Source organism: Coturnix japonica, chromosome 27 (assembly GCF_054131305.1).
Source record: "Coturnix japonica strain WE chromosome 27, WE-NBRP24, whole genome shotgun sequence".
In the NCBI taxonomy this organism is placed as follows: domain Eukaryota; kingdom Metazoa; phylum Chordata; class Aves; order Galliformes; family Phasianidae; genus Coturnix; species Coturnix japonica.
The window spans coordinates 8,029,030-8,054,773 of NC_140689.1; the positions used below are offsets into that span (position 1 = coordinate 8,029,030).

Here is a 25,744-nt window from a genome sequence, read left to right on the forward strand (position 1 = left end):
GAAAGGTTTCAGTGTGGGGTTTATTTGGTCACAGCACATACAGCTGCCATCCTGTACATCTGACAGTGCACTGCAAGCGGTTTAACCATATATCAGGGCACGGTACACGTCTGTTAATGATAGAAGTTCTCACAGTTTCACAAGGAGCATGCTTTGAGATGCATTCAGATAATGAGATAAGTGCTGTGTTCCTAAAACTAGCATGTGTCTCCACTCTCCATTGAGATCTAGTAGATAATTTCTTTAACAATTATGATGAGGGTTTTGTTTTGTTTTTATTTTTTTCTGGGCTATTATTTTGAGTGAAAGAAAAGGTTATGCTTTTATTTAAGCGAGCTTTTGATTGCATCATGCTTCTAAATTAAATGTAACCTACTGGATTCCTCATGATAGCATACGAGTACTTGCGTGTATCTGTTCTCCCTAGTAGAGGGAGAAGAGACTCAGTGAACCTGGACAGTGTTACCCAGGGTTGTGAGAACAGCTGAATGATTGTTGAGAACTGGTCAACTCGTGAGCCTGAGACCTGGGATCCTCCATCCCAGGGTGGAACTTTACTGGAGCATGTGGGTGCCACAGCAACAAAAGGACTGTGTACAATAGACTGAGAGTTTGCTGAGTTTCTTGGTTGACAGAAAGCACAACTAACTCAGCAGCAAGTGATGTATTTGGGATAGGAGATGACAGCTGGACTTTGAACCTTAAGGACTGCCAAGAAAGAAGCCATCTGCTCAACCCCTGAGCTGCAAACTGCCAAGGAACTCCATACGTTGCCAGGAATGTCAGGAGGGTGCCGACCATGGATACACAGCTACGGACTGATGGTAAACTTGAAACAGCTTGAAGTGAGTAAGGGATATCCAGGATGCACTGGTGCTCAATATTCAAGAAGCCCATCAATCTACACTGGGCCAAAGGATACCAGTTTTAATATCTCATGCAGTGTTTACTGTATTGGAGGCAAAAGGGGGACATTGGCTTTCACCCCAAAGATTCCCGAAATACCAGGCCATCCTGGTAGAGCAGGGTGATATAGAAATAATTGTAACTACTATTACCAACCCAGTGTCTTTCCTTAGCGGAACTCCCCTGGTGGAGAACCAGGATGACATCACTGCTTTGAAACAACTGATGCTGCACATTACATCCAGTCAGTCGGAGCTGAAGGACGAACCCTTAGAAGATGCAGAAGACGCCTGGTTTACCAGCAGCTGCAGTTTTGTGAGACAAGGAGGCTTTAAGGCAGGACATGCAGTAACTGCTACTGAGCAGGGAATGGAAGCACAACCATCAGCCGTGGGGACTACCCCTTCAGAAGGCTGAAATAACTGCCTTGACGAGAGCCTTAATGATATGGACAGATGCTAACTATGTGTTTGGGGTGTCACACGCTCATAGTACCATCTGAAAAGAGCAAGGATTGCTCACACACAAGGAAAAGAGCGTGATGTAAATGTACCAAGGGCTATTCTATGTTGTAGGGCACAGTTCTCTATCCAGGCCCAAGTCTGTGTGGGTGTCTCCTCTATCCACAAAGCTGCTCACACTGCAGGAGGCACAGGCTGAGAGGAGAGGCCAGAGCAGCTCTCCCACTGTGACACGGAGCAGCAGGATACAAGTAAAGGAAGGCCCCGCAGCTGTACTGGGAAGATTCCACATAGTCATCAATTTTTCATCTGAAAGGTAAAGAGGAATTCCCTTTTCTGCCCCTATCATCATTGGTCGGGTGAGTAGCAATGATGCCCGGTGTGCTTCCATCAATGGAGCAGAATAGGCGGAAGGCTGGGGTGCAGGCTGACCTCTGCTGAGGTGAGTGGGGGCTCAGGGTGTTGCTCAGTGGTAGATTTGTTCACACTGAGTTCTAACAGGAAACTTGCTCAACATCGAAGGCCTTGCAAAAGTCTGGCTGAGTGATGTCAGTTGCTTTTCCTTTCCCTACTGATGCTGTCACTCCACTGTAGAAGGCCACCAAAGCGACCAGGCTGCATGTCTCCGTTTCCACTGTTTCTCCATTTCCTTCTTGTTGCTCCCTGTAACCAGCAGGTTCAGCCATGCTGCTTTCCTGCCTCCTCTGCTGTGTTTCGTGTGGTCGGGATGGAGCTCAGAGCTCCAGCTCTGAGAAAGGTTTTCTGAGAAAGTTACCATCTCTTTTCCATTCCTTTACCCCTAAAAACAGTTTTCCAGTGTCTCTCATGCAAGAATTCTTTGAACAGCCTGCAGCTGACTCTCCTGAAGCTCAGGGTCCTGACTTTGCTTTTTGCCAGGCCCACATTCCTTGAGATGAGGAACTCTAGGAGGGCATGGTCACTACAGCCCTGACCACCTCCAGTCTTAACCCCTGCTGTGCACCATGTCCAGTAATGCTTCCCTTCTGCTTGGTGTGCTTAATGCTTGGCCCACAAAGTTATGGTCAGTGCACTCCAGCAGGCTCTCAGACAGCTTGCAGCAACTGGGATTGGTGCTGGGTGGTTGCTGGGAGGTGTCTCAGCAGAAAAGCTGGGCTGGGGTGGGCGTGCTGTGTCAGTCCTCATCGCAGCTGGCAGAGAGAGTTAGAGGAGGGTGATGGGTGCTGCCTGCTCTCAGTGCTGCTGCACTGAATTTGGGGCACAGCAGCACACTGGTGAGTGAGCTGGGAGGGAGACGGACTGCTGCTGTGCATGGCTAGGCCAGAGCTGGAGGACTGTCAAACATGTGAGTCATGCTGGTGCAGCCATTGCAGCTGCAGCAGGAGTAGAAGACAAAGAGGTTTTGTAGAGGACAGAGGGTGGTGATTCATGGTTTGATGTCCAGGTGGAGGCCGATAACAAGTGGTGTCATCCAGGAGTCTGTCTTGGGACCAGTGCTTTTTTACATGGTTATCAGAGACACCAATGATGCAATGGAGTGCACCCTCTGCTGTTTGCTGAGTGGTGCGGCTGACGCAGTGGAAGGAAGGGATGCCATTCAGTGGGAGCTCAACCGAGAGGTTGGCCTAGGTGAATCTAATGAGGTTCAACACAGCAAAGTGCAAGGTTTTGCACTTGGGCTGGAGGAATCCCAGGCATTTCTACAGCCTGGGAGGAGCAGTCCTTAAGAGAAGCCCCGCAGAGAAGGACCTGGGGGTCCTGGTGGATGAAAAACAGAACGTGAGCCATCAGCGTGCTCTTGCAGCTCAGAGAGCAAATGGTCCCCTGGGCTCCATCAGAAGAGGGGATGGCCAGCAGGGACAGGGAGGTGATTGATCTTCATGATCCTTGAGGTCCCTTCCAACCCGGGCCATTCTATGATTCTGTGATTACACATGCTGTCAGAAATAACGGCAGCTGTACAGAAGCTGGATATATTTTGGGACAGTTCTTGTAACCAGCTGATTTTAAGACCTTGCCCGAGTCAAGAGTCTTAATTGCATGTCAGAAGAAAGCTGGTAAAGTGGCTATTGCTCATTCTTTTTCATTTGCTGATTCTTTCTTTCGGGTTCCTTTTCCAAAGGAGATTCTGGTGATGGAAACAATTGAAGAAAGAACAAAAGCAGCTCTTGCCAAGAGTGCTTGAAGTCCCTGTGGAGAGAAGCAAAGAACTTGGGCTTCCTCTGGGATGCTCCCCACCATGTCTCAGGAAGGAGACAACTGCTGTTCCACTTTCTGCTCTGTGTGTGGAAAGGTACGTCTGGGTTTCTTCTGCTTGTTTATTCTTTCTTTTTCGGGCTTTGAAGGAGAAGGGGTGGAGCAACGGGAGACTCACTGGTCATTTGTTACCTCAAGAACAGGATGGATTCTGCATTGACTGTGAAAAACCTGGGCTAGTAGCATGGGCATGTTTCAGGCTGGACTTTTCTTTTCCTTCTTGGTTTCCTTTTGGCTACAGGGAGACAGCTGTCTAAAGGTGTGTTTTCATACCCACTCTCCAAAACCATGTTTCATTGTTGCAGGTGGTTCAGTGTGCTCTTGCAGGGTAGATGCTGTAGTTTGCTGTAGAATCTGAATGGTTTCTGTTGTTACGGGAGGACTGGGAGGAGGTAGTGAGAAGAGAATTCAATGCCTGAGGTGTATCTTAGTGAGAAATGTTGGCATGAGGTGCTGAAAGTCTTGAGCTGTCAAAGGCCAGTGAGGCTCAGACTCCTTAACCTGCTGGAGCAGGGTGGAAGCAAGGAGTGGGCACTGCCCTCCCACAAGCTGCACTTGGTTCTGGTCTGCCAGGTCTGTGCTGGCCTGGATTTCTTCTGAGAAGTTTGTTGGAGCTGCTTGGAGTAGTGAAGGGTGGGGAAGAAGTGCTGCTCAAGAGCTAAGGCTCTGCATGATCATCTTGGATGGTTTTAACCATGATATCTGAAGACATAGTTTCCATCAGAATGATCCCAACATTGTGCGAGTGTCTCAGATGTATGAGAGCACCCGCCTCCTCCAGCTGAGCCATAGGAAAGCTAACTGTGCCCAGTAATTACAGCTTCTGCAGATTGAATATGCTTCCAAGTGTTTTCCTTAGTGATCAATAATGTCCCAGCACTCTGAGATTCCATTTCTGGCACAGTCTGGAGCATCTCTGCAATCCTTGGGTGCTGGAGGGCACGTGGTGAGTGCGTGGACAGGGTGGCACAAACACGTGCGTGTGCTGAGGAGTTGGGTTGCACACAGGTGCACACAAAGGGGTGTTTGTGGAAGGTGTATGCACGTACGTGTTCCCAGGGGTGGTTGGCACACGTCTGTGAATGCAAAGGAGGGCACACGATGCAGTGCGTGCATGGGGGTGTGCAAAGCAGGCAGGGTGGTGAATGGGTGTGCGTTTGCACATGGATAGGGGAAGGCTGGGGTTACAGGTTGACCTGTGCTGAGGTGAGTGGGGGCTCACGGTGTTGCTCAGTGGTAGATTTGTTCACACTGAGTGCTAACAGGAAACTCGCACACCCTTTTTGTTTCAGCTGTGCCAGCGCTGTGATCCCTTGCTGCTGGGATGTGCTGTTGGAAGGATGGTCTGCGTGCCAAGCTCCCATCTCTTGCATGAATCAAGTGTAGAGCAAAAGGGATGTTTGGGCCAGGTGACTGTAAGAAGGCTGGCTGCTTTGGATGGTGGCAGCTGATGGAAACAGGTGCTCTGGGGACCGTTCAGCTTTTAACAGAAGACAGGGGTCCTGCAGGAAGAACGACTAGGTTCTCAAAAGGCTTCAGACGTGCACACAGAGTACATCTGTCCTGCCGTGCCGTCTCTGCTTCTTTTTGATGAAAGCATTTTCATGACCACTTGTTGTGGCTGTTGCTTGTAGAAGGAGGAATGTTAGGTGCAGTTCTCACTGAGAACTTCTGCTAGGATTTCTGTGTAATTTGAATCATGAGTGTTAGCACAGTGAGGTGAAGGAGGGCCCCGGAAGCAAATTTGGTGCTGTTGAAGCTCTGTGCGATGAGCAGGTGGGAGGTAACACGTGCTGGCAGGTGTGGAAACAACTTTGGGATTGAGGTGTGGAGGGAAGGGAAGGGAAGGGAAGGGAAGGGAAGGGAAGGGAAGGGAAGGGAAGGGAAGGGAAGGGAAGGGAAGGGAAGGGAAGGGAAGGGAAGGGAAGGGAAGGGAAGGGAAGGGAAAGAGAAAGGAAATGGGAAAGGGAAAGGGAAAGGGAAAGGGAAAGGGAAAGGTAAGGTGATGACAAAGCAGATGGCAAAGAGCTTCCTGGGGAGGCTTGGTGCTTGCTTGGGGTTAGATCTGATCAACTTCTTGTTTGCTGGTGTCCATCTGGTGTTTGTGGAGTAGTTTTCATCCCAGGGTCTGTCTGGTAAGACTGGGGCTTGAGCCAGGCCAGGGCGAATCCAGTGTGCTTTGCTCTTGTTCTTAGTGCTTGTTTTTGCTCAGGAGGGCCGGTGGCAATCCTCACGGAGCAAGGCCTGCAAATGGGGTTTGTGGAGGAAGGTCCTGCAGGCCTTGTGTGACACCCATGGAGCTGCAGCGAGGCTGCATCTTTGTAAAACAAGGGAAATGCACAGAGATCTGAAGGTGGGTTGTCGTCTCAAGTGATGCCGGAGGGGATGTGCGTGCTCCTTTACATATGCGTTGTCTGCCTGCTGTAGGTGGGTTGGCTTAGAAAGCTGGTACCGTGTTTCTGTTGTCGGGAGAAGCAAATATCAACTCTTCTCTCTACTGAAAGATTTAACAAAAGAGCCTCTCCTTGCTTCTTAGCGTATGAATCACAGAATCATAGAATCACCAGGGTTGGGAAAGACCTAAAAGATCATCCAGTCCAACCGTTCTCCTATTACCACTAGCTCCCACTAAATCACGTCCCTCAACACAACATCCAGTCATTCCTTGAACACCCCCAGGGTGGGTGACTCCACCACCTCCCTGGGCAGTCCATTCCAGTGCCTGGCCACCCTTTCTGAGAAGTAATATTTCCTAATGTCCAGCCTGAACCTCTCCTGCTGCAGCTTAAAACCATTCCCTCTAGTTCTATCAATAATGACACGAGAGAAGAGGTCGACCCCCAGCTCAATGCAACCTCCCTTCAGGAAGTTATAGAGAGCAATGAGGTCTCCCCTGAGCCATCTCTTCTCCAGGCTGGACATTCCCATCTCCTGCAGCCTCTCCTCATATGGCCCCATTGTGCTCCAGACCCCTCACCAGCTTTGTTGCCCTTCTTTGAACACATTCCAAAGGCTCAGTGTCTTTTTTGCAGTGAGGGGCCACAAACTGGAAACAGAATTCGAGTTGTGGCCTCACCAGTGCTGGGTACAGGGGGACAGTCACCTCTCTGCTCCTGCTGGCATCACTGTTTCTGATGCAAAATGTATGTAAGTGTCACATGTGTGACATCCTTCTTGATGGAGTTCTGTGACTGGAGTTCAATGGATTTGAGTGCTGACTTGAAGCCTGTGGGCATCACCCAGGAGTTGGGGTGAGAGGATGAGGCGTAGGAACAGGAACCTCTTTGGTCGTTATTAACTCCCAACTTTTTGGTCAGGAATCTCTGTGTTTCTTTATCACGTAAAGAACAGAGTCATTGTGCAGCTTGTGAATGAATTGATTCACGCCTGCTGATTGGTGCTGTTCTCTACAGGGAGCTGCAATGGAAATGGACACTTGTGGTCCACTGTCCAGCCCCCTCCCGTGTTGGATTTTCTGGGCTTTGAGACACGTCTTCCAGATGCACTTTGTGTTATTTCTGATGTGTTGACCTGTTGAGCTCCAGTCCCAAATGAGGATTCAAGTACTACCACCGCAGTCCATTGGGACTGTAGTATTTCTTGCTAAACAGAATTCGTGTGCACCCTTGTCTTTCGTCTCCACAAAGGATCTTGTAATCATCTCTGTCTGTGTTTCTTTTAGACCCAGAGATGGAGCAGAGAGGAACACAGACTTGGGTGGATCTTCATTCAGGAGCAGGGACACGTCATGCTCATCTGAGGTGTCTGGCTGACAGCAAGAGCAGAGAGGTAAGTTTCATAGGGTCGCATGCCCATTTTATTTTATTTTTCATTCATGATGCATAGAGGCGTTCCCCAGACAAAGTGAGCATTTCTCAACTGGACTTTCTAGAAATGAGCTAGGCAGTGAAAATGGGTTTGAAGCATTCCTAAGAGCCCCACAAGAGAATGCTGAGAGTTAATCTGGCACCCTCCTTTGGAAACGTCCGTTGTCTGTCAGCTCTTCAGCTGTGCCCTAACACCTCCCATTGCGCTGCCACACCAGGATAGAATTCCAAGCCCACACTGAGTCCTGGAATGTTGTGGTGCCGTGTTGGAATCAGATGTGACCACGTGGTCTTGGCTCCCCGCCTTGTGGGGGGTCATGGTGGACCATGCTGTTGGCCGTTGGTGATGTCATAAGCGGCTGGAATGAGGGGAGGAGCGGTGCGTTCTGTGTTCCTTTGTGGGTGAGCTAGTGGTCGGAGTGGTTGTTGACTTGTTGTTCTTGTGCCTTTAGTGTCGTTAATTAGTTAGTGTCGTTAGTTAGTTAGTGTTGTTAGTTAGTTAGTATTGTTAGTTAGTTAGTGTTGTTAGTTAGTTAGTGTTGTTTGTTAGTGTTGTTAGTTAGTGTCGTTAGTTAGTTAGTGTCGTTAGTTAGTTAGTGCCGTTAGTTAGTTAGTTAGTTAGTTAGTTAGTTAGTTAGTTAGTTAGTTAGTGACTTTATTGCCTTTTTCTTCACACCGTCGTGTGCAGCAGCTTGTAGGTAAGCTGAACCTGCATGGGATGGATGGGTGGGCAGTGAGGTGTTGAGAACTGCTGGCTGTCGGAGCTCACAGCACCGTATTGCTTACTCTTGACCATCAGACGTAATTTTCCCCTGGTACACACGTTCCAAAGGGGATATCAGTAAAGTTGGCACCTGTCCCGTGCTTCTTCCATTGTCTTTGCTCAGTAGTGGAAGCATCGTAAAGTTGCTGGGTGGACAGGCATCACGTAGTCTGAGACTCAGCATGTCTTGCAGGAAGTGGGTGGGGCGGTTGTGCTGTGTGTGTTATTCCATGGATGTCTTAGCCCTTCTCACTGACCTGCTCTTTCTCTCTCCTCTCCTCGCCCTCCACCCGCTGCCTCGGTGCAGCTTTTGCTCTCATATCATCCGAGCAAAGCGACAAGGAACTGCTGCATATAGCTTGAGGTGATCTCACTGCCAGGTACGTGCCATGTTTTGTCCGCCCGCATGGTTTTGCCGCAGGGTATGCGCGGGTAGCTCTGAAGAAGTCTGTCCATCCTGTGCTGTGTGAATAGAGAAAACAGAAGTGTGTTTCTGCTCTGTTCCAGCTCTTCACACTTGCTGTGATGTGTGCTGCGTGCAGTGAGATCAGCCGTGAGCCTGAGGTGGCGGCGACGGAGGTACAGTATGAAGCTCTGGCTGGTCTTTGTTCCCTGTGTTGAGCCATTAGAAGTAGCTGCAGATGTACTCTCCTGCAGGAAAGAATGGGCCAAAAAGGGCCTGGCCAGCTGTCTGCGCCAGTGCCATTGCTGATTAGTCTGGGTAGAGAGAGATGCATCTTTGCATGGCCTGGCAATGCACGCCAGAAAGGGAAATAACTGTGATGAGACGTGCAGCTCCTTCTGAAGTGCTCCTGATAAGGATGGAGCACATTTGCTGCAGCTTTCTCTGGAGATGTGCTCCTCACCTTGAAATCGTCTTGGCTTGTCCTCAGCTCCTGACCACGGCCTGTGCTCTGTTTTGCAGGCTGATAACATGCGGGAGCCGCAGCTGGTGCGTGCTGTGTCATCTCTCAACGTACCAGCGATTGCAGCAGCCCATGTTATCAAGTGCCACGTCGCTCAGGGGCCGGATGAGCTCTCTCTGGAGGTAAGCAGTTCCAGGCGTTCCTTGTTGTTGTGCACAGGGAGTAGTATAGAGTGTGAACGCCTCGGGAATACTCTCATATTTTGTGTCGTAGAAGAAGGCTGTTGTTTTAGCTGTGCTTTCCTGCCAGCTGTGCTGAAGCTGGGATTGATGTTTCAATCTCTTGCAGGTTGGAGATCTGGTGTGCATCATTGATATGCCACCAAAGGAGATGAGCCCCTTTTGGAGAGGCAAGCATGGCTTTGAGGTAGGCACACATTTTTGACTAGAGAGCACAGCTTCAGTAGTGTCTAGAATCTCTGGTTGGAGCTGCTCTGCCTGCACAGGATGGCTTCTGGATGCAAACAGTTGCCCTGCGTCGGTGTCAGAGGACCTTCCCTTTGGCTCTGGGCTTGGGCTAATGCCCACCTGTCTTTTTGTTCTTATTACAGGTTGGTTTTTTCCCTGGTGAGTGCGTGGAACTCATCAGGGGAAAACTGCCCGAGTCCATCCTCAATTCATTGCCAAAGCCAGGTGCGTATTTTACATTTGACAATGCGGGTTAGTAAAATGGGGTCTGAACGTGGCTTTCAGGGGGTTCGTTAATGCCCTAGTACAGCAAGAGAACTGCATTAAGCTCCTTGGGCACCTCCAGGGATGGGGAAAATCCGTTCTTGTGTGTCCTTGTTGGGAACATGCTTTTTGTTGTTACGTGTTCTGTTGAATGCGTTGCGCTCAGCCTCGTCCAACCGAGCCAGGGCTGAAATGAACTTGTTTTTTTGTTTTGTTGCGCAGAGCCAAAGAAACGGGGCAAGTTCATCTCCTGCCTTCGTTCCCTGTTGAAGGCCTGCCCCAGGAGAGCAAAGCAGCCGGAGCCTCCGACATTCTCGGGATCCATGTCCCTGCTTGACATCGTTGAGAGGTATTTAGCCAACAGGACTTGAGGGCTGAGCTGTAGGAAAGGAAGCGTCCTTTGCTGTTTGAAACAGAGCGCGTTTCTAAGCTGTGTTTCAGCAGAAACCAGGCATTGCCCAGAACAGGCAACTTTTGGCCAGGGCTCGGTGCAGCTCTTCCCTCACCCTGCACCACGTCTGACAGCATGCTCTGTTTTCTCTGCAGAATGAGTTCTCCCAGTAAGAGGGCAGAGTCAGCAGCTTGCAGTTGGCGTTCCTGCTTCTGCCTGGGCAAACCATCCCCTGTGGCCAAACGCCAACTGCAGAGCAGTGCTAGGGAGCCCTCTGAAGCTGAAGTCTTGGTCCTGGCAGGTAAGCATGCAAATCCAGCTTTCAAAGCACTGCTTGTCAGCAACACAGGTAGAATTCATGCTTTCAGTGGGCTTGTACATCCTTCTGGCATTCAAGCCTGTGCCTGACATCTTCAGTTGACCCCTGTTTTTCCCAAATGAGTCTCTTGTCAACACAAGAGCTGGACCTGCACGAGGATCACTTTCAAGACAGTGACACTGTTGCTAGAAGCCTATTTGCTTCTGCCCACCATCACTGCATAGCCAAATGTCAAGAACCTGTTTCATGATTCATCTTGTGAAACTTTGACACTAACTGCTGTGCGTCTACTCCTTCCTAGGTGACCCGAGCCCTTGTATATCTCCAAGACGCCAGGCATGTTACGATGCAGCATCCTGTGATTCCATCAATGAAGAACTGTTACTAAGCACAGGATGCTGCAGTTCAGATGAAAGCCTTCCGTATAACATCAGTTATAAAGAGAAGAATGCCATCATCGTTGAAGCTCTCGTTCATCCCATACCTGCTGAAGCTGCTGACCTGAGCCTGCCAGACTCCTCAGGCACCAGCCTGGACCCAGTGCTTTTCCAGGACAGCCCAGCCCAAGCACAGCCCGAGTGCCCCGACAGCAGCACAACCATGCAGGCTCAGGTCAGCATTACAGAGGAGAAGCCAAACATCTCTGAGGGGGAGGTAGAATCAGGCCAAGAGTCCCAGGCTCTGGGCAACAGCACGACTGGTCCCATCTTAAAGCCTTTACCTCTCACACCCTCCTTTGTTCCATTGAATAAAGGCACGCTCGTGCTCAATCAGTACTTTGGCTGCATTCCGAGTTTTCATTCGCAGAGATTGGGATGAGTGCAAGAAACATCAAGGCAGCTCAGCTTGCAACGCTCTGGCTGTGGGGTGCGTGCAGGGACACTGTAACCATACAGGGAAAGGCTTTCACTGCTTCCTAAAGCTGTAGTCCAGCCCTGCTACTGCTCTGTGGCACAAAGCCCTGAGGGATGTTCCATATTGTTAACCTAAGTGAAGCCAGCTTCATGCACTGTGTTTTGTTGTTGCTGGGTGAGAGGGGGATGCACGTTGGTGAGAAGATGAGCATTGCTGGATCTGCCACGAGTGTCGCTTCTGCCTCTAAGAATATGTCCTAAGTAGGATGTGAACACTGCTGGCACTTCCTCATTGCACGTGCTTGGAGGATCTTCAGTTCTTGCACATTCAGGATGTCTGTCAGTGACTACGAGGAAATTCTCCAGTACTAGGAATTCCATGAAACAGTTGGAACGGGTAAGTGTCATCTTTGTACAGAAACAGCACGCCTAACAGTCTGTCTCACCACTCTAGAATTAATCTGAGAATAGATTGACAGCTCTTGTCAGTTCTCTAAGTCAGGTTTCATTTGTATAAACTTGAAATTGGATTTTTGAAACCAGTTGGAAATTGATGGTTCTGATTACCTCTTCCTCTAATTAAAGCATTACACACAGTGTATGCTAGGTACTCTGCTTTACTTGTAATATTATAATAGTGAAGAATTCACACTCAACTTTAAGCAACTGTGTTTTGAGTTGTAGGTAGTTTTGCAAAGGTAAAACTCGGGCGGCATCTTCTTACTGGTGAAAAAGTTGCACTAAAAATCATGGAGAAAGTTACTGTAGGGGTAAGCCAAAAGGCATTTAAATATGAGAATATCTTCTGTTGGAGTTGTGGAGTTCTCAAGAACACGGGGGCAGGTGGGATGGTACTTAGGAATGCAGCCTACTGGTCCCATTGCCTTTTGAAAGATGCTGTAGAGCTGGAAAAAGTTTAACAGAGCACCACAAATCTTGTTGCTGGTTGTTCAGAGGGCAGTATTCTCTGGCTGTAAAATGGAGGAAGTTATTATATTATTACATTACATTACATTATTATTGCACATATTATTTCCACAATATGTCATATAGTATGGAATATCCTTTGGCCAGTTTAAGTCAGCTGTCCTAGTTCTGTTCCTTCTCACTTCCTTGGGCTCTCAGCTGAGATTGACTGTGGCTCTGTACAACGCTGCCTGGCAGCAGCTGTAAGCATCACTGCGCTATCTCCATTGTTTCTCTAGAATGAAAACGTAGTATTGTATCAGACACTGAAGTAGATAATTCAGTCCCAGCTGAAACTCAGACAATAACTTGTGCTTAGGATTCTTTCCCTACAGGAAATGTTAGATATTTATTGCTATGTGGTACTGTGTTCTGTAGCTGAGCTGGATTTTGTTATCCTTGAAGAAGTATCTTCCTCTGAAAGGGGAGTAAAACATGATGCTCCTAATGAGCGGAGCAGAGACACAGATCTGATCTGAGTGTTGGTTTCACATTTTTGTGATGCTCTTTGCTGCAGTTTGTATCTAGAGAGAAGCCCTTGTGGTGTCAGTCTGTTGTGTAACCTGCTCTAGTTTTGTGCCTCAAGGAAGAGTGATCCTTTAAACAAATGGTGGCTGTACAGAGGGTATGGGGTGAGATGCATTCCTCTGGCCCCATCCAATGGATTTTCTGTCACAAAGATCATTCTCCCCAGCTTCTCTTCTCTGAGTGGGAGCTTCAGCCCCCTGCACAGGCTGGAGGTCATCCATAGAACTTGCTTCAGAGTTTGTTTCAGGTTGTTATCCTTCCTGGCCAAAAACCAGATACAGTATTGTAGATGTGGTGCAATGAGTGTTGAAGCAGGAATGACTTGTCCTGGTCTGGTTGTGCTGCTTTTTAATGCAGCTGATGATCTTGTTGTACTTCTTTTCTGTCAGAGCACACTGCTGGCTTGCATTCAGCCTGTGGTCTCTCACCACTTGTCCTCCTAGTCCCCAGGTCCTTTCCAACAGATACAAGCTAGTATTTCCCACCTGGGATATTGGAAGATGGGAACTTGCCAGCAGTCAGTGAAGATCTCTGAGACAGCGAGAGCGAGCGAGCTTTGAGTAGACTGGGAACCACTAGCCACAGCAGGAAATAAGAGAAAAGATGTTTCCTTGGGCATTTGGGTGGAAATCATTCCTGACTGCTTTCTCATCCACCGGGAAAATCTGCTGATTGACAATTTGAAGCTGATAGACTTTGGACTCTGTGCAAAGCCAGAGGTAAGAGGATGTGTTAAATCAAATACAATGTGCCCCCAAGTAATGCATGTTTGACCACCGTATGCAACAGGGGCTTGTCCAAACAAACTCCTTAAAATCAAGCTGTTTCTGTGGCTGACATGTCATTGCATCTTGTTTGGAATGGCCTGAACTGTATGAGAGTGGTTAACAGATTGCTCAGAAGCACAGGTAGATAATTTTCTCTAGCTAGACTCCCTGTTTTCATAGTCTAAGCTGTAGATAATCTTGTAGGTATATCACCTGTCTTATGCAAGGGTCTGTAATAGGAGCATGGGGTTGGTGTGCCTAAGGAACCCTCTAAGGAACTGCATGTAGGATGAGATTGTGGATAGAATAAAATGACTTTTGCAGGTGACGTACAAATCCTGTGATTGCATATGCTTGAACTGAATTGTTTCTTGATCTTCAAACTGATTTCCAGAATCCTTTATTAACATGTAAGATGGGTGCTGGTAAGAAAGAATGGGAAGACTGCCTTACTGATTCCAAGAGAATTACTTATCCTCAAATGATTTTTCCTGGCCAAAGTTAGAGCCTCTCACAGGTAATCGAGACCAACAGGCTGTTGTTGCACAATCAACAGGCACAATCTAGATGATCAGCTGAGGAAAATAAAGCATCATGCCAAGGGTACTAGATAAGTGAGCAGCTTGAGATCTGCACATTTATGTGATACTCATGGTCTTAGACAATATTTGTTTAGTGAGGTCACATTGAATGAAAACAAAATCTAAGATTAATGAAAATATACAAAGGAGAAGAAGCCTCTGAGGCTTCTGAAGTGTTATGACCAGAAGACATAAACTCTGTTTTTGAAAGAGCAATTTGCTCTGTTAATTATCCATCATTTTTGTGCAGTCTGTTTTGTCAGACTTGTCTTTAGCTTCCAAGTTGTATGTGATGACTTGTTTGCACTGTAATGCACAATGTACGAAAAATTGGGAGATGAAAATGTGAAGAGTTTTTCTATCTTTGATTTCATGTCTGGAATTTTGGAACCCACTACTTGCAGTTGTTAATCTGTCCAAACTGGTCTGGTTTGCAATGCCCTCATACTTCTTGAAAAGCTCTGCTGTTAAAGGCAGAACAATTCCTACAAGTGCCATGGCCCCACTGTTGTTCTAATTCTTGTTTCTTTGTTTTCCACACGCTGCTTTTCAAGCCTCCTTTTTCTTTACAGTCCAAGTGAGAATTGCACTGTGAGGTGTCTGAACCTTGTTGTGCCTCTACATAAAGAGAACAGCAGCAAAGCCTGACAGGTGACTGTGCTGACAGCTCTCGTAGCCAGTAACACGTAACTGTGCTAAATCCCTTGTGATGGCTTTGATTTAATTTTTGCCAGTGAAATCCTTGTAAAAGGAACTGCAGCAGTGTGATGAGCTAAGGTGAAGATGCTGGTTTTAGTAGTGCTCTAAGCTGAGTGGAAGGGCAATTCAATGAGGGTTATATGCTTTCTGTGGACAATAAGGTTGTGGTGCTGTTGGGGTGGGTCCAGAGGAGGGGCCACTGTGATGATCAGAGGGTTGGAGCAGCTCTCCTATGAGGAAAGGCTGGATTGTGGCTCTGGGCAGCCTGGTCTGGTGGTTGGCGACCCTGCACATAGCAGGGGGTTGGAACTGGATGATCTTTGAGATCCTTTTCAACCCAGGCCATTCTATGGCTGTACAGTTCCATACTGGAACAAATATAAAATGCTAACTATGTAAAACATGGAGTCAAGCCTGTGTGATTTGTCCACACCAGGAGGTGATTAGAAAACAATTTGTAAGCTACAAAGCTGCTTGCATGAAAGGAAAAGAAAATAAAACTACAAGAAAAAGGGAAAACCTTTCTTCCTGAAAATAGGAAGAATAATGGACCTGACATGAAATTTGGGTGAAGCTGCCTGATTTTATGAAGCTATTCCCATTATTTTCTTGGTGCTGTGTTTCCCAAATGAGTGGTTTCTGGCTGTGCTGCAGCACCAGTCTGCATGTGAACATCAGCTCTATTCACCATCTGGGAAGATTAGGACTTCCCTTCTCCCACCAGCACCACTGAATTACAGTTACTCAGTGGTTAAACAAAGGAATCCTTAAAGAAGGGTTTACAGCTGTCGTGTTATCTGAAGCGCTTGGGGCATTCTGATGCTATTAAGCTCTATGTATTAACAAGTTCAAAAAGAAAAGGTAGGCATCTGATTGTTGTGCCAGTTTCTAAGTGATTTGGAAAGCTGTACCACCCAACCACTCCTTCTATTTGATGGAGGTGACAAAGCTCAGTTTAATTTCTGACTGCTGTTTAAATCCTGAAGCTGGAGCTGGTTCCTGGAGCAGAAAAAGCTCGGAAGCTGTCCCTCCTACAAGCAGGCACCTCTGAGCAAAATATGACATCTCGATTTCTGATGGTAAGGTCAGGAGATCTGATTCCAGCGTCTAGCTTTCAGCTTCATGCTGTGTTAGTGGGACCTTTGGCATTTAGCACTGACCAACAGCAACTGACAGTCTGGTAACAGTGCACCCCAAAACAGTTATGTGTCTATTTATGTTATGAGGGAAAATTGCATTGCATTGAGATTTCCTATTTTTACACTTTGCAGATCTAACTCGCTGCTGGAAGAATCCTGTACGCCTTGTTCACACCATTTTCAATGAGCTAGATGAGTCTGTTGTTGGCATTTTAATACCATTGACCAGGCAGGCAATATGTATGGAGTATTTGGCTCTCTCTACAGTCATGAATGTTTGAGTATCTTTAACATGTGGCTCATTGCTTCCATTTCAGGCTGCCCAGAGAAGCTGTGGATGCCTGTCCTTGGTGTTGAAGGCGAGGTTGGATGGGTGATGGGCAGCCTGAGCTGGTTAGTGGGCAGCCAGCCCATGGCAGGGTGTTTAGAACTTAATGATCTTGAAGGTTTCTTCCAACCCAAGTCCTCCCGTGATCCTATGATTCTGTGATTTCATTCAGGTTTATTAAGATGAGATGAGTTCTCCTAAATGCGCTGTTCTCCATATGATTATAATTGGAGTCTAGATGGATGACTTAAACCAGACTCCAAACTTTTTGATGGCCAAAATGAAATGAAATCAATCCTTGACTGTGTCAGTAGTCTGTAACTAGAGCCCATCAGGTAATTCCCAGCCTCCTGCCTGTATCAGTGGCTGCACACGGTGAAAAAGTCTGATGGGATTTTAACCTCTAAAATGTTCCAAAGCAACCAGAGGGTGAATATATTCACTATGCAAATACCTGCAGGAATAAGCTTGTCATGTATGTCCTCAGGTAGCACAGTAGTTAATGGTGGGACTCAGTAGGTCATGCTGAAAGTTGAGTCTGCTGATCTTGAAGGTCTTTTCCAGCCTACATGACCTTATGCTAATATTTCTGTATTTATTTCTGTTCAGCTCCCAGAAAACCTCCCACCCAGCCCCCAACTGACCCCGTGGTGAAAAGTAAAACAGAAACGTCAGTGACGCTGGCATGGTCCCCTCCGAAGATGCACCGCCCCATTCCAAGCGATGGCTACATTGTGGAACGCAAGAAACTAACTGGCTTCACCTGGGTGAGGTGCCACGAGTCTCATGTCCCTGTCCCAGAGTTCACGGTGAGCAATCTGTCTGAAGAGGCTGATGATCAGTTCCGAGTGTCTGCAGTCAATGCACATGGATAGAGCCTGTATCTGGAATTCCCAGGAAGCGTGCACCTTGGTAAGCACAAAAACCCCAATGGAAATGGGTCAGTGTGTGCTGAGCAGCTGTGTTGGTTCCCTAAAGATGTTTCATTTGACTTTAAGGATAGCAGTGCATTAACACACCAAGGCTTTCCTTTATTACTAGTTCTCCTATCTCCTATCAACCTCCAGCTACCACTAAAGTGATACAAGTTCTGTTTCTGTGACAGAGACGTGAATATCCTTATCTTTTGATATCTCACATGTGCAAGAGGCAGAACTTTCTGTAACAGATCTGAAGCATAGAAGTGCTTCTTCCAGCACTCATGCAAAGGGAGAAGTAGAAATGTACCCATGATTTAATCTTCCATCTCTAAATGAGATACCAGACTTGCATCTAAAGAGCATTCCATGTTCTTCCTCAGGACCAGTCCTGGTTGTGAAATCCCCCCTAACAACTGGTGAAGCTGTACCTGGAGGGGATGCCATGTTTACTATTGACCTTACAACAACGTGTTGCAGCACTTGGTACCTCAGTGGTAATGTCTTACAGGAAAGCGAGACCTGCATCATCAAGAGAACCCAACTACTCACAGCCTAATCATAAAGAACATCACCAAGAACGATGATGGAGCAGAAGTGAAATTTGTTGCCGAAAATGATGTCAGCAGCAAGATGAGAGTGAGAGGTATTTGCTTTGATCCTTCTCCTTTCCTCTTACAGTCAAGGCATAGTTGCTGTGATCTGATGATTAGAACTGGGGCTGCAGGCATTCACTGACTGTACCAAATACCTGAAATTGCATCCCATGGACTGATGTGACTCCTGGTAATGACCTAAACATGATAGCACTGAGTGTAGGGTAAGCCAATCTACCCAGCTGCTTGGTATCTGAACCAGATTGCTTCATGCCAGCTGATGAATGTCTGCAGTTCACAGCTACTGGCCAGTGCATTCAGTCAGCAGGTTTACCACTGCATCACCATAGAGCAGTACTTTCAGCTCCAGGTTCAGACAGCCTTTCTGATTGCACTGGAATAGTTTAGAAGTAGGGGAGCAATCATTCCAATAATATCTCTGTCAATCAGCTTTGCATGACAAAATAGAACAAAGATTCATGATGGGAGGACCTGTTTGTCATTGGGTGGAAACCTCTGCAGAAGCATGTTTAGAGCATTCTTAATCAGTAGAAGGAGATGTTTGGTTGATTTTTACTTAGTAAATCCGGCAAGAAGACCAAATGAAATATCTTGAATTGCTCAGCACTGACACAATGATGAGTGCAGGAACAGAAGGTGATACTTTTTCAGAGATGTTGCAGCAAACATTGACCACGTTAGCCTGATATCAATTGAACTAACGAGGCCTTTGCTCCTGACAGGTGCTGCAGTGAGATTTACCAATAAGAGCAAAGATGTAGAAAAGATCTGCGCTTGGCTGCGTGAGGAAGCCAAACTGCAGGCTGAGCTTTCAGACACAGGCGCTACTGTGGAGTGGATGAAGGATGGGAAGAGCTCAAGGCCAGTGAAAAACATGATCTGCACATTGTGGGGAAGAAACACACCCTGAAAATTCACAGCGTCTCAATGGATGATGCTGGAAGTTGTCAGTGCATCTGTGAGGGGAATAAAATGCTCTATCAGCTTTCACTGAAAGGTATGTGACAGTCTGGGCTGTGCTCCTCCTGCCCAGGGCCAGCAGACTGCATTCACCTGACTCCCCGACAGTCCAGCTGTTGTCAGACAGCATCTGGGGTGTTTTCAGTGGCTGTTTTGACTTGAACTGGCCAATCTGCTTTGTAGAGCCATTTGATTTCTGTGTTCTGTCCTGTGATTCGTCCCTAAGATATAGAGGAAGTCAAGGGAAAGATAGGAAAAAGAACATCCCAGCCTTCCTGCTCTTCTCTCAGGGTGGCCACGAGAGATGATGTCAACAGCTCTTTTTGTTGCAGTGATCCAAAATGTAGAAGAGACCTGTGAAGAGTCACAGGGACTAAATTGATGGAGAGCAGAACTTCCTGCCAAGGCTTGTCAGCTAGTCTTAATTTTGCTTTTCTTCTCTCTCTTTGTCATGTTAGCATAATATTTCATACTGGCAGGTCTGCCCCCAGAATTAACCGGCACAGGCTGCTCAGGGAGGTGGTGGGATCCCTGGAGGTGTTCAGGAACTGTGGAGATGTGGCCCTGATGGATGTTATCAGGGGGCATGGTGAGGTGGGTTGGGGTTGGAATCAAAGGAGGACCCCCATGTATTTCAGCAGGAAGCACTACTGGTAATAAGACCTTTGGAGCAAATCCTGGTAGGGCCACGCTCAGCTGGTCCAGTCCGGAGGCTGTTTCTCCTTCCTGCAGTATCTGCAGTGAAAACCAGCAGCTGCTTTTGTGTGGCTGGGCTCACATCCAGCAGTGTTGAGGGAACTACAATGATAAGAGACAGTTGCTGAAAAAATGAATGAAATTTGACTGTATGATAGGATGGAGTTAAATGTATTGACAGGATCTCAGTGATCCCAGTGTCCATCAGCTGGCTCTCGAGCTCCTAAAAGACAGGCGTTCTGTAGAATGTTGTTGAATTTGTATTATCCATCTGTGTTCTTGGAACTGCAGAACAAATGCATGCAAAATCCGGACTTGATTTTAGCAGCTCTGACTGCGCTGTCTCAACAGACCCAACTCAGCTGTGTGCGCTGTTTTGAAATGATATGTTAACAAGAAGTTGGAAAACAAACTCCATTACCCGCAGTAAAATAGGACCGTGGCCTTAGGCTTAAACTTTTGGCTAAGACAGTGGTGAGATTTTGAAACTTTGAAGTCAATTATTCCAGTGTGTGTTAATAGGGGACAGTTTCATCATCTAACTTTTGAGCTCCAATTAATTTCCATAAAGGAATTCTTTTTTTCTTTTCGGTCCTGAATGATATCTCCATCTTTTAGGCTCAATTTGTTTGCAATGTCCTGGTGAAGTGGTACAAAAATGGCAAAGAAATCATGACTAGTAACAAGTTCACAATGGAAGATAAAGGGAAACTGCATAATCTTCTGGCTTCACCTGTAACGAAAGAAGATGAGGAAACATACATCTGCAAAACTGGAGATGACACTCTGATTTTTGATTGGAAAGTCTCAGGTAAGTTTGTGAGGCAAACATGGGATCACAATCCATGTAAAGCACTTCAGACTTAATTCATTTGATTTGTCCAACCCTGTGGGTTTCCAGTATTTAGGACAAAGATTGCATAGCTCTATTGAAGCAATTCTGACATTCCTGTTGTTCCTATGCAAATCCACAGTATGAGCAAATAATGTAACTGTGTTGTGATGAATTCAAGACAGCCTTAGCTGCAGCTGGGGCTGGAGTCACGACTTGAGCCCTGACATCTGGGCTTCATTCTTCTAGTTCATGAATTGCCTCAGCACTTACATCATCTTTAAACCTATGACTGAAATGGTCCTAAGTTCTTAGCATGGGAATCCTGTCTCCTCTTTTGACAAATTAAACTCCACATTTGGAGAGTTGAGTGTCTCCTGCTGTACCCGAAGGATATTGTGATCTCTGAGGTGTCTCCCTGAGGTGCTGTAAGCACAGCCATTAGCTCAAAGTGCAAGTAAAGCACTGGCAGGTCAAGCCTGGAGGAGTAATGCTTGTCACTGACATGTTCCTGTTCAGGGTGGAGCTGGTGGGTAAAATAACACAAGAAATTGTCATTGAAATTCAATATCTGTGAAATTCAGCTGGCTGCATTCACAGAACCTGGCGTTAAGATCTGTTTTCTGGTTTATTTCTTGAGCCTATTTTCCATAACCCAGTCCTCATTTATGAACCGAAGCTCTACTGAAAACCTTTCGCTGTGTATGCTCATGCTGCAGTGCAGCTCTTGTGACCTTTAACAGCACATTCAAGTTCCTCTGATCACAGGATCCTTAAGGTTGATTAAGACCCTCTAGTCTGACTGCTCACCCATCTCCACCAAGATGCTCACCATCAGCTAGCTAAAAACTCAGCAGAGATGATAGATCAAGCCCAACACTGGATTTGGGATGGCTAGAGATTCCTAAGAAGGATTGCTTGCAGGTGGTGTTGGCTCAGGTATTCACCCTGCATCTCACCTCCCGTTCTGTTTGGTTGAGAATCATGCATTCTGCAATTTCACTTTGTAATTCAAAGCCCCTTTCTTTATCTGTTAAAAAACTGATCTAAAACAAGCCGAGAAGACTCCGTTGGAATTGGTTGATGCAGAACAAAGGCATCCCCAAAGGACAAGTTGCACTGTTTGATGAACATTATTGGATGAGAGCTAAGCTAAGATTTAAAAAGTTCTGGGGCTGTCTCTGAGCATCAGATACAGAGGAAGCCTGCATGATTCCCTGAGAATGGATACCTCCTACTTTGGTGTAGGGTGAAGGGAACACTAGCAGTAACTCCTATCACAAAATGTCACATGGCTCAGACAAAAAAGCCATCAAGAGGGCTTAATTAGGAGCACCAAATGGTCACAAGATGGTCTTAGGGCAGGGAAGTAATCTATCTATGTGATATTGATTGATGCTATTAGTTCTTCACAGCTTGACTCTAGAGGGACTGTTCTTCTTTGGTCACCTAGTTTTACAAGAATAGATGACTCCTGTCTATTACAATTTTTAACTCATTATTTGTTCACTGATGCCATAAATGTGCCTGGCATAGCAATTGGCCTTGGTATATTCAGTGACTGAAAGCAACAGTTGTTGCTCTAAGAAATGCAGTACTAAGCTAGGTCTGCCTGTAGCTGACAGCCATCAGCTTGCTCCTCAGGCAGGTTCTGTCTGGATGGAATGAAGGGCATGAAATACTGATGTGCTCTTCAAACGCTGCTTGTTAGCTTAGAGACAAGGTGTTAAATAGGTTTGTTCATGTATTGCAAACACGTTACTTAGCTGCCTTCATTTTAGCTTCAGAAGAACGTGTGCAGAATACAGAATTGATTAAAAGAAATAAGAACTGTCTGCATAGAACTTACTCTTTCCTTACACAGGAGAATCAAGCACACATTTGTATGTGAGTACCTCCAGAGGTGAAACTCAATCACCCAAATGTAATGAGCAGAGACATTACAATCAGTTCTAACTGTATCTTCATGCTGTGCTGAATAAGCCTGAGTCAGGATGTAAACCACTTTCTCTTTTTTTCTTCAGATGAAGCCATTAATGTGTCAGCAAGCCCAAAACCACTTCAGAAATATCAGTCAGTCCTTCTGAAGACCTGGAGCTGGTGTGTGAGGTGTCAGCTGCAAGCGGAGCTGTCGTATAGAAGAAAGATCAAACAGAGGTGAAGCAGGACCAGAGGACAACCATCATCTCCAAGGGGACGCACCGCAAGCTCATGGTCAAAAATGTGACCCTGAAAGACCAAGGGAGCTACAGCTGTGAAACAAAAGATGACAAAGCAACATTCCAAGTGAAAGTCAGAGGTGAGAAAATGCTTGGAATCCCAGAGATAAAGGAACGCTTCATTTTGTGTGTCTTGCATTTGGAGGATCAACTGACAGCCTCTCTGGTGCAAAACATTTTGGCTATAGGACTTTCTTGGTCATCTAGTATCATAGCAACACTTTTCTACATGTGATTTACATCCAGGAATGAATTACTGCAACAAAGGGGAGTACAGCTGCGAGGCTGCTGGCTAGAAACTCACCTTCAAGATTCATGTAACTGGTAGGAAACACGTTTTGGTTGATATTCTTTGATTATTCCCTAGTCTGGCTGTGGAAATGTCTGTGTGAACGTGTCCTCTTTATTCTGCCATGAAACTGTTTTGAGAAGGATGAAAAGAAATGCTTACAAACGTGCAGCTAAAATGATTATTTGTTTTTAACAATATTTCATCCAGCTCTTCCCCTACAATTACTTTTATCATCAGCTGTCCATGGATGTCCAACTGTGATTTGTACAATGTGCAACACTGCTCTACCAGTTGATATTTCAACAGTACTATTTACACAGACGTCCTTTTCTGCTCCAAATCCACACCAGCCATGGGAGAGGGAGTAGGTGAGCATCTTCCTCCATTAGCTTGATCTAAATCTGACAGCTTCATCCAATCCAGGGCTTCTCCAAGACCTTTGAAAATTCTGTTACTGTTGAGGAGACAGCAGGCTTCTGGGCTTAGGTTAGAATATGGTGCCCTGTTGATGGGTCCTGAGAGTGTCCAAGCCTTACATAGAGAAAACCATCACTGCTCTTAAGATGTTTTGCAAGCAGGTGAAACTTGATTGAAGTGTGGCAGTGATGCTTTCTGAGATCTCTGGCCCCTAGTTTTTCTAGGCTTTTTGTTTGCCTCTTAAGATACAGTGAGCTGCTCTTAATTGTGGCTGTGTCCTTTGCCACGAGCATACCTCTGAGCACACAGTTATTTTGAGCTCCTCTTCTTCCAGTGGCTCGGATGAGCAATTCTGAGAGATATGCAGAATGGGGATGGCTGTGCTGCTGCTTCCTTTTCTGTCTTAGCTGTGGTTTTCCCTTGCAGGGCACAGTTCTCTGCCTGGGCCCAAGTCTGTGTGGGTCTCTCCATCCACAAAGCTGCTCACCGTGCAGGCGGCACAGGCTGAGAGGAGAGGCCAGAGCAGCTCTCCTGTTGCAACACGGAGCAGCAAGATACAAGTGGAGGAAGGGCCTGCAGCTGTACTGAGGAACTTCAACGCAATCATTGATTTTCCATCTGAAAGATAAAGAAAGAGGAATTCCCTTTCCAGCCCCTACCATCATTGTTCGGATGATTTTTATTGGTTTATTTTTTGTCCATTATATCTTTGAGGATTCAACTAACACACAGTTGCCCTATGGCCTCAGTGGAGCCACACAAGGTGCCTTTCCTTCCTGGTTGGGCAGGCAGTCACAAGATGCAGAAAGCCATGCTGGCGTCTATCCTGTTCTGTGCTGGCTGTACATGGAAATCTTGGGGTTTTCCAGATTTCAGGGCCATGTGCCTGAAACCAATTGTGCTTCTCCTGTAAGCAGAGCTGTTGGTCAGACTTGCTGGCACTAGAATTTAAAGGTGGCAGTGAGCTGAGGCCGAGGAGGTGTTAACGTAAGAGTCAGGGATGCTTTTGAACCTCCCTTATAACTGTACGGTTCCTCAGAAAGCAGTTACGCCTGCCAGCTCCTTTCCTGTCCGGCTGTGGAGCCTTTGCTCACATGCTCCGAATCTTGCTTGAAATCATTGAGAGGAATGTAGCCAGCAGGACTTGAGGGCTGAGCTGTAGGAATGGAAGCATCCTCTGCTGTTTGAAACAGAGCGCTTTTCTAAGCTGTGTTTCAGCAGAAAGCAGGCAGTGCCGGGAACAGGCAACTATTGGCAAGGGCTCGGTGCAGCTCTTCCCTCATCCTGCACCACGACTGACAGCATGCTCTGTTTTCTCTCCAGACTGAGTTCTCCCAGTAAGAGGGCAGAGTCACCAGCTGGCAGTTGGTGTTCCTGCTTCTGCCTGGGCAAACCATCCCCTGTGGCCAAACACCAACTGCAGAGCAGTGCCAGGGAGCCCTCTGAAGCAGAAGTCGTGGTCCTGGCAGGTAAGGGTGCAAATCCAGCTTTCAAAACACTGCTTGTCAGCAACACAGGTAGAATTCATGCTTTCAGTGGGCTTGTACCTCCTTCTGGCATTCAAGCCTGTGCCTGACATCTTTGGTTGACTCCTGTCTTTCCCAGATGAGTCTCACAAGCTGCTTGAAACCTGCTTGACAGGCAGCACCAAGCCTTTGCCTCCTTGGACAGTGAAAGTTTGACGCTAAATGCTGTGTATCTACTCTTTCCAGGTGAATCGATCCCTTGCCAATACAGGAACCCACCAGCAAGTTGCAATGATGCACGTTGTGCTTCCATCAATGGAGTGCAGTTAGGATGCATGAGTCACTGCAGTTCCAAGGACAGCCTTCCACGTGACAGCAATGATGGAAAGAAGGAGCTCTGACCTATTCAGTTTTGGGCCCCTCCATGCAAGAAAACCTTGCGGTTCTGGAACGTCTTCAGCTACGAAGGTAGTGAGGGGTCTGGAGCACAAACCTTACGAGGAGCTGCTGAGGGAACTAGGATTGTTCAGCTTGGAAAAGAGCAGGCTCAGGGGAGACCTTATAACTCTCTATAACGTCCTGAAGGGAGGTTGTAGTGAGCTGGGGTTTGGCCTCTTCTCTTGTGTGATCAGTTATAGATCTAGAGGGAATGGTTTTAAGCTGTGCCAGGAAAGATTCAGGCTGGACATTAGGAAATATTACTTCCCCTAAAGGGTATTCAGGCATTGGATAGCACTGCCCAGGGAGGTGGTGGAGTCACCGACCATGGGAGTGCTCAAGAAACGTTTGGATGTTGTGTTGAGAGGTATGATTTATCCGGGAAGTATTGGTAATGGTTGGACCAGATGATTTTGTAGGTCTTCTCCAACCTTGATAATTCTGTGATTCTGAGCTGAGAAACTTTTCTTGCTCAAGTCCAGCTTCCAAGCTTAACCACCTACAATGAAGTTGATGTCGTTTTTCTGGT

At 46.8% G+C, this 25,744-nt stretch overlaps 1 protein-coding gene and 1 long non-coding RNA gene across 2 annotated transcripts; both read left to right on the top strand.

Moving 5' to 3' along the window:
* Positions 1-5,563: 5,563 nt before the first annotated feature.
* On the top strand, positions 5,564-8,955 carry LOC146756500 (uncharacterized). The gene is made up of 4 exons (XR_014937463.1): positions 5,564-5,955; positions 7,285-7,391; positions 8,500-8,572; positions 8,700-8,955. It is a non-coding gene; the product is annotated as an uncharacterized LOC146756500 (long non-coding RNA).
* Positions 8,956-9,121: 166 nt separating this feature from the next.
* On the top strand, positions 9,122-11,436 carry LOC146756501 (uncharacterized). Its single transcript, XM_085524508.1, has 6 exons — positions 9,122-9,240; positions 9,407-9,484; positions 9,669-9,750; positions 10,012-10,138; positions 10,336-10,481; positions 10,801-11,436. The coding sequence occupies exons 1-6, from the start codon at positions 9,127-9,129 to the stop codon at positions 11,316-11,318; spliced, it is 1,065 nt and encodes a 354-aa protein (XP_085380634.1). The 5' UTR covers positions 9,122-9,126; the 3' UTR covers positions 11,319-11,436.
* The last annotated feature ends 14,308 nt before the right edge of the window (positions 11,437-25,744 follow it).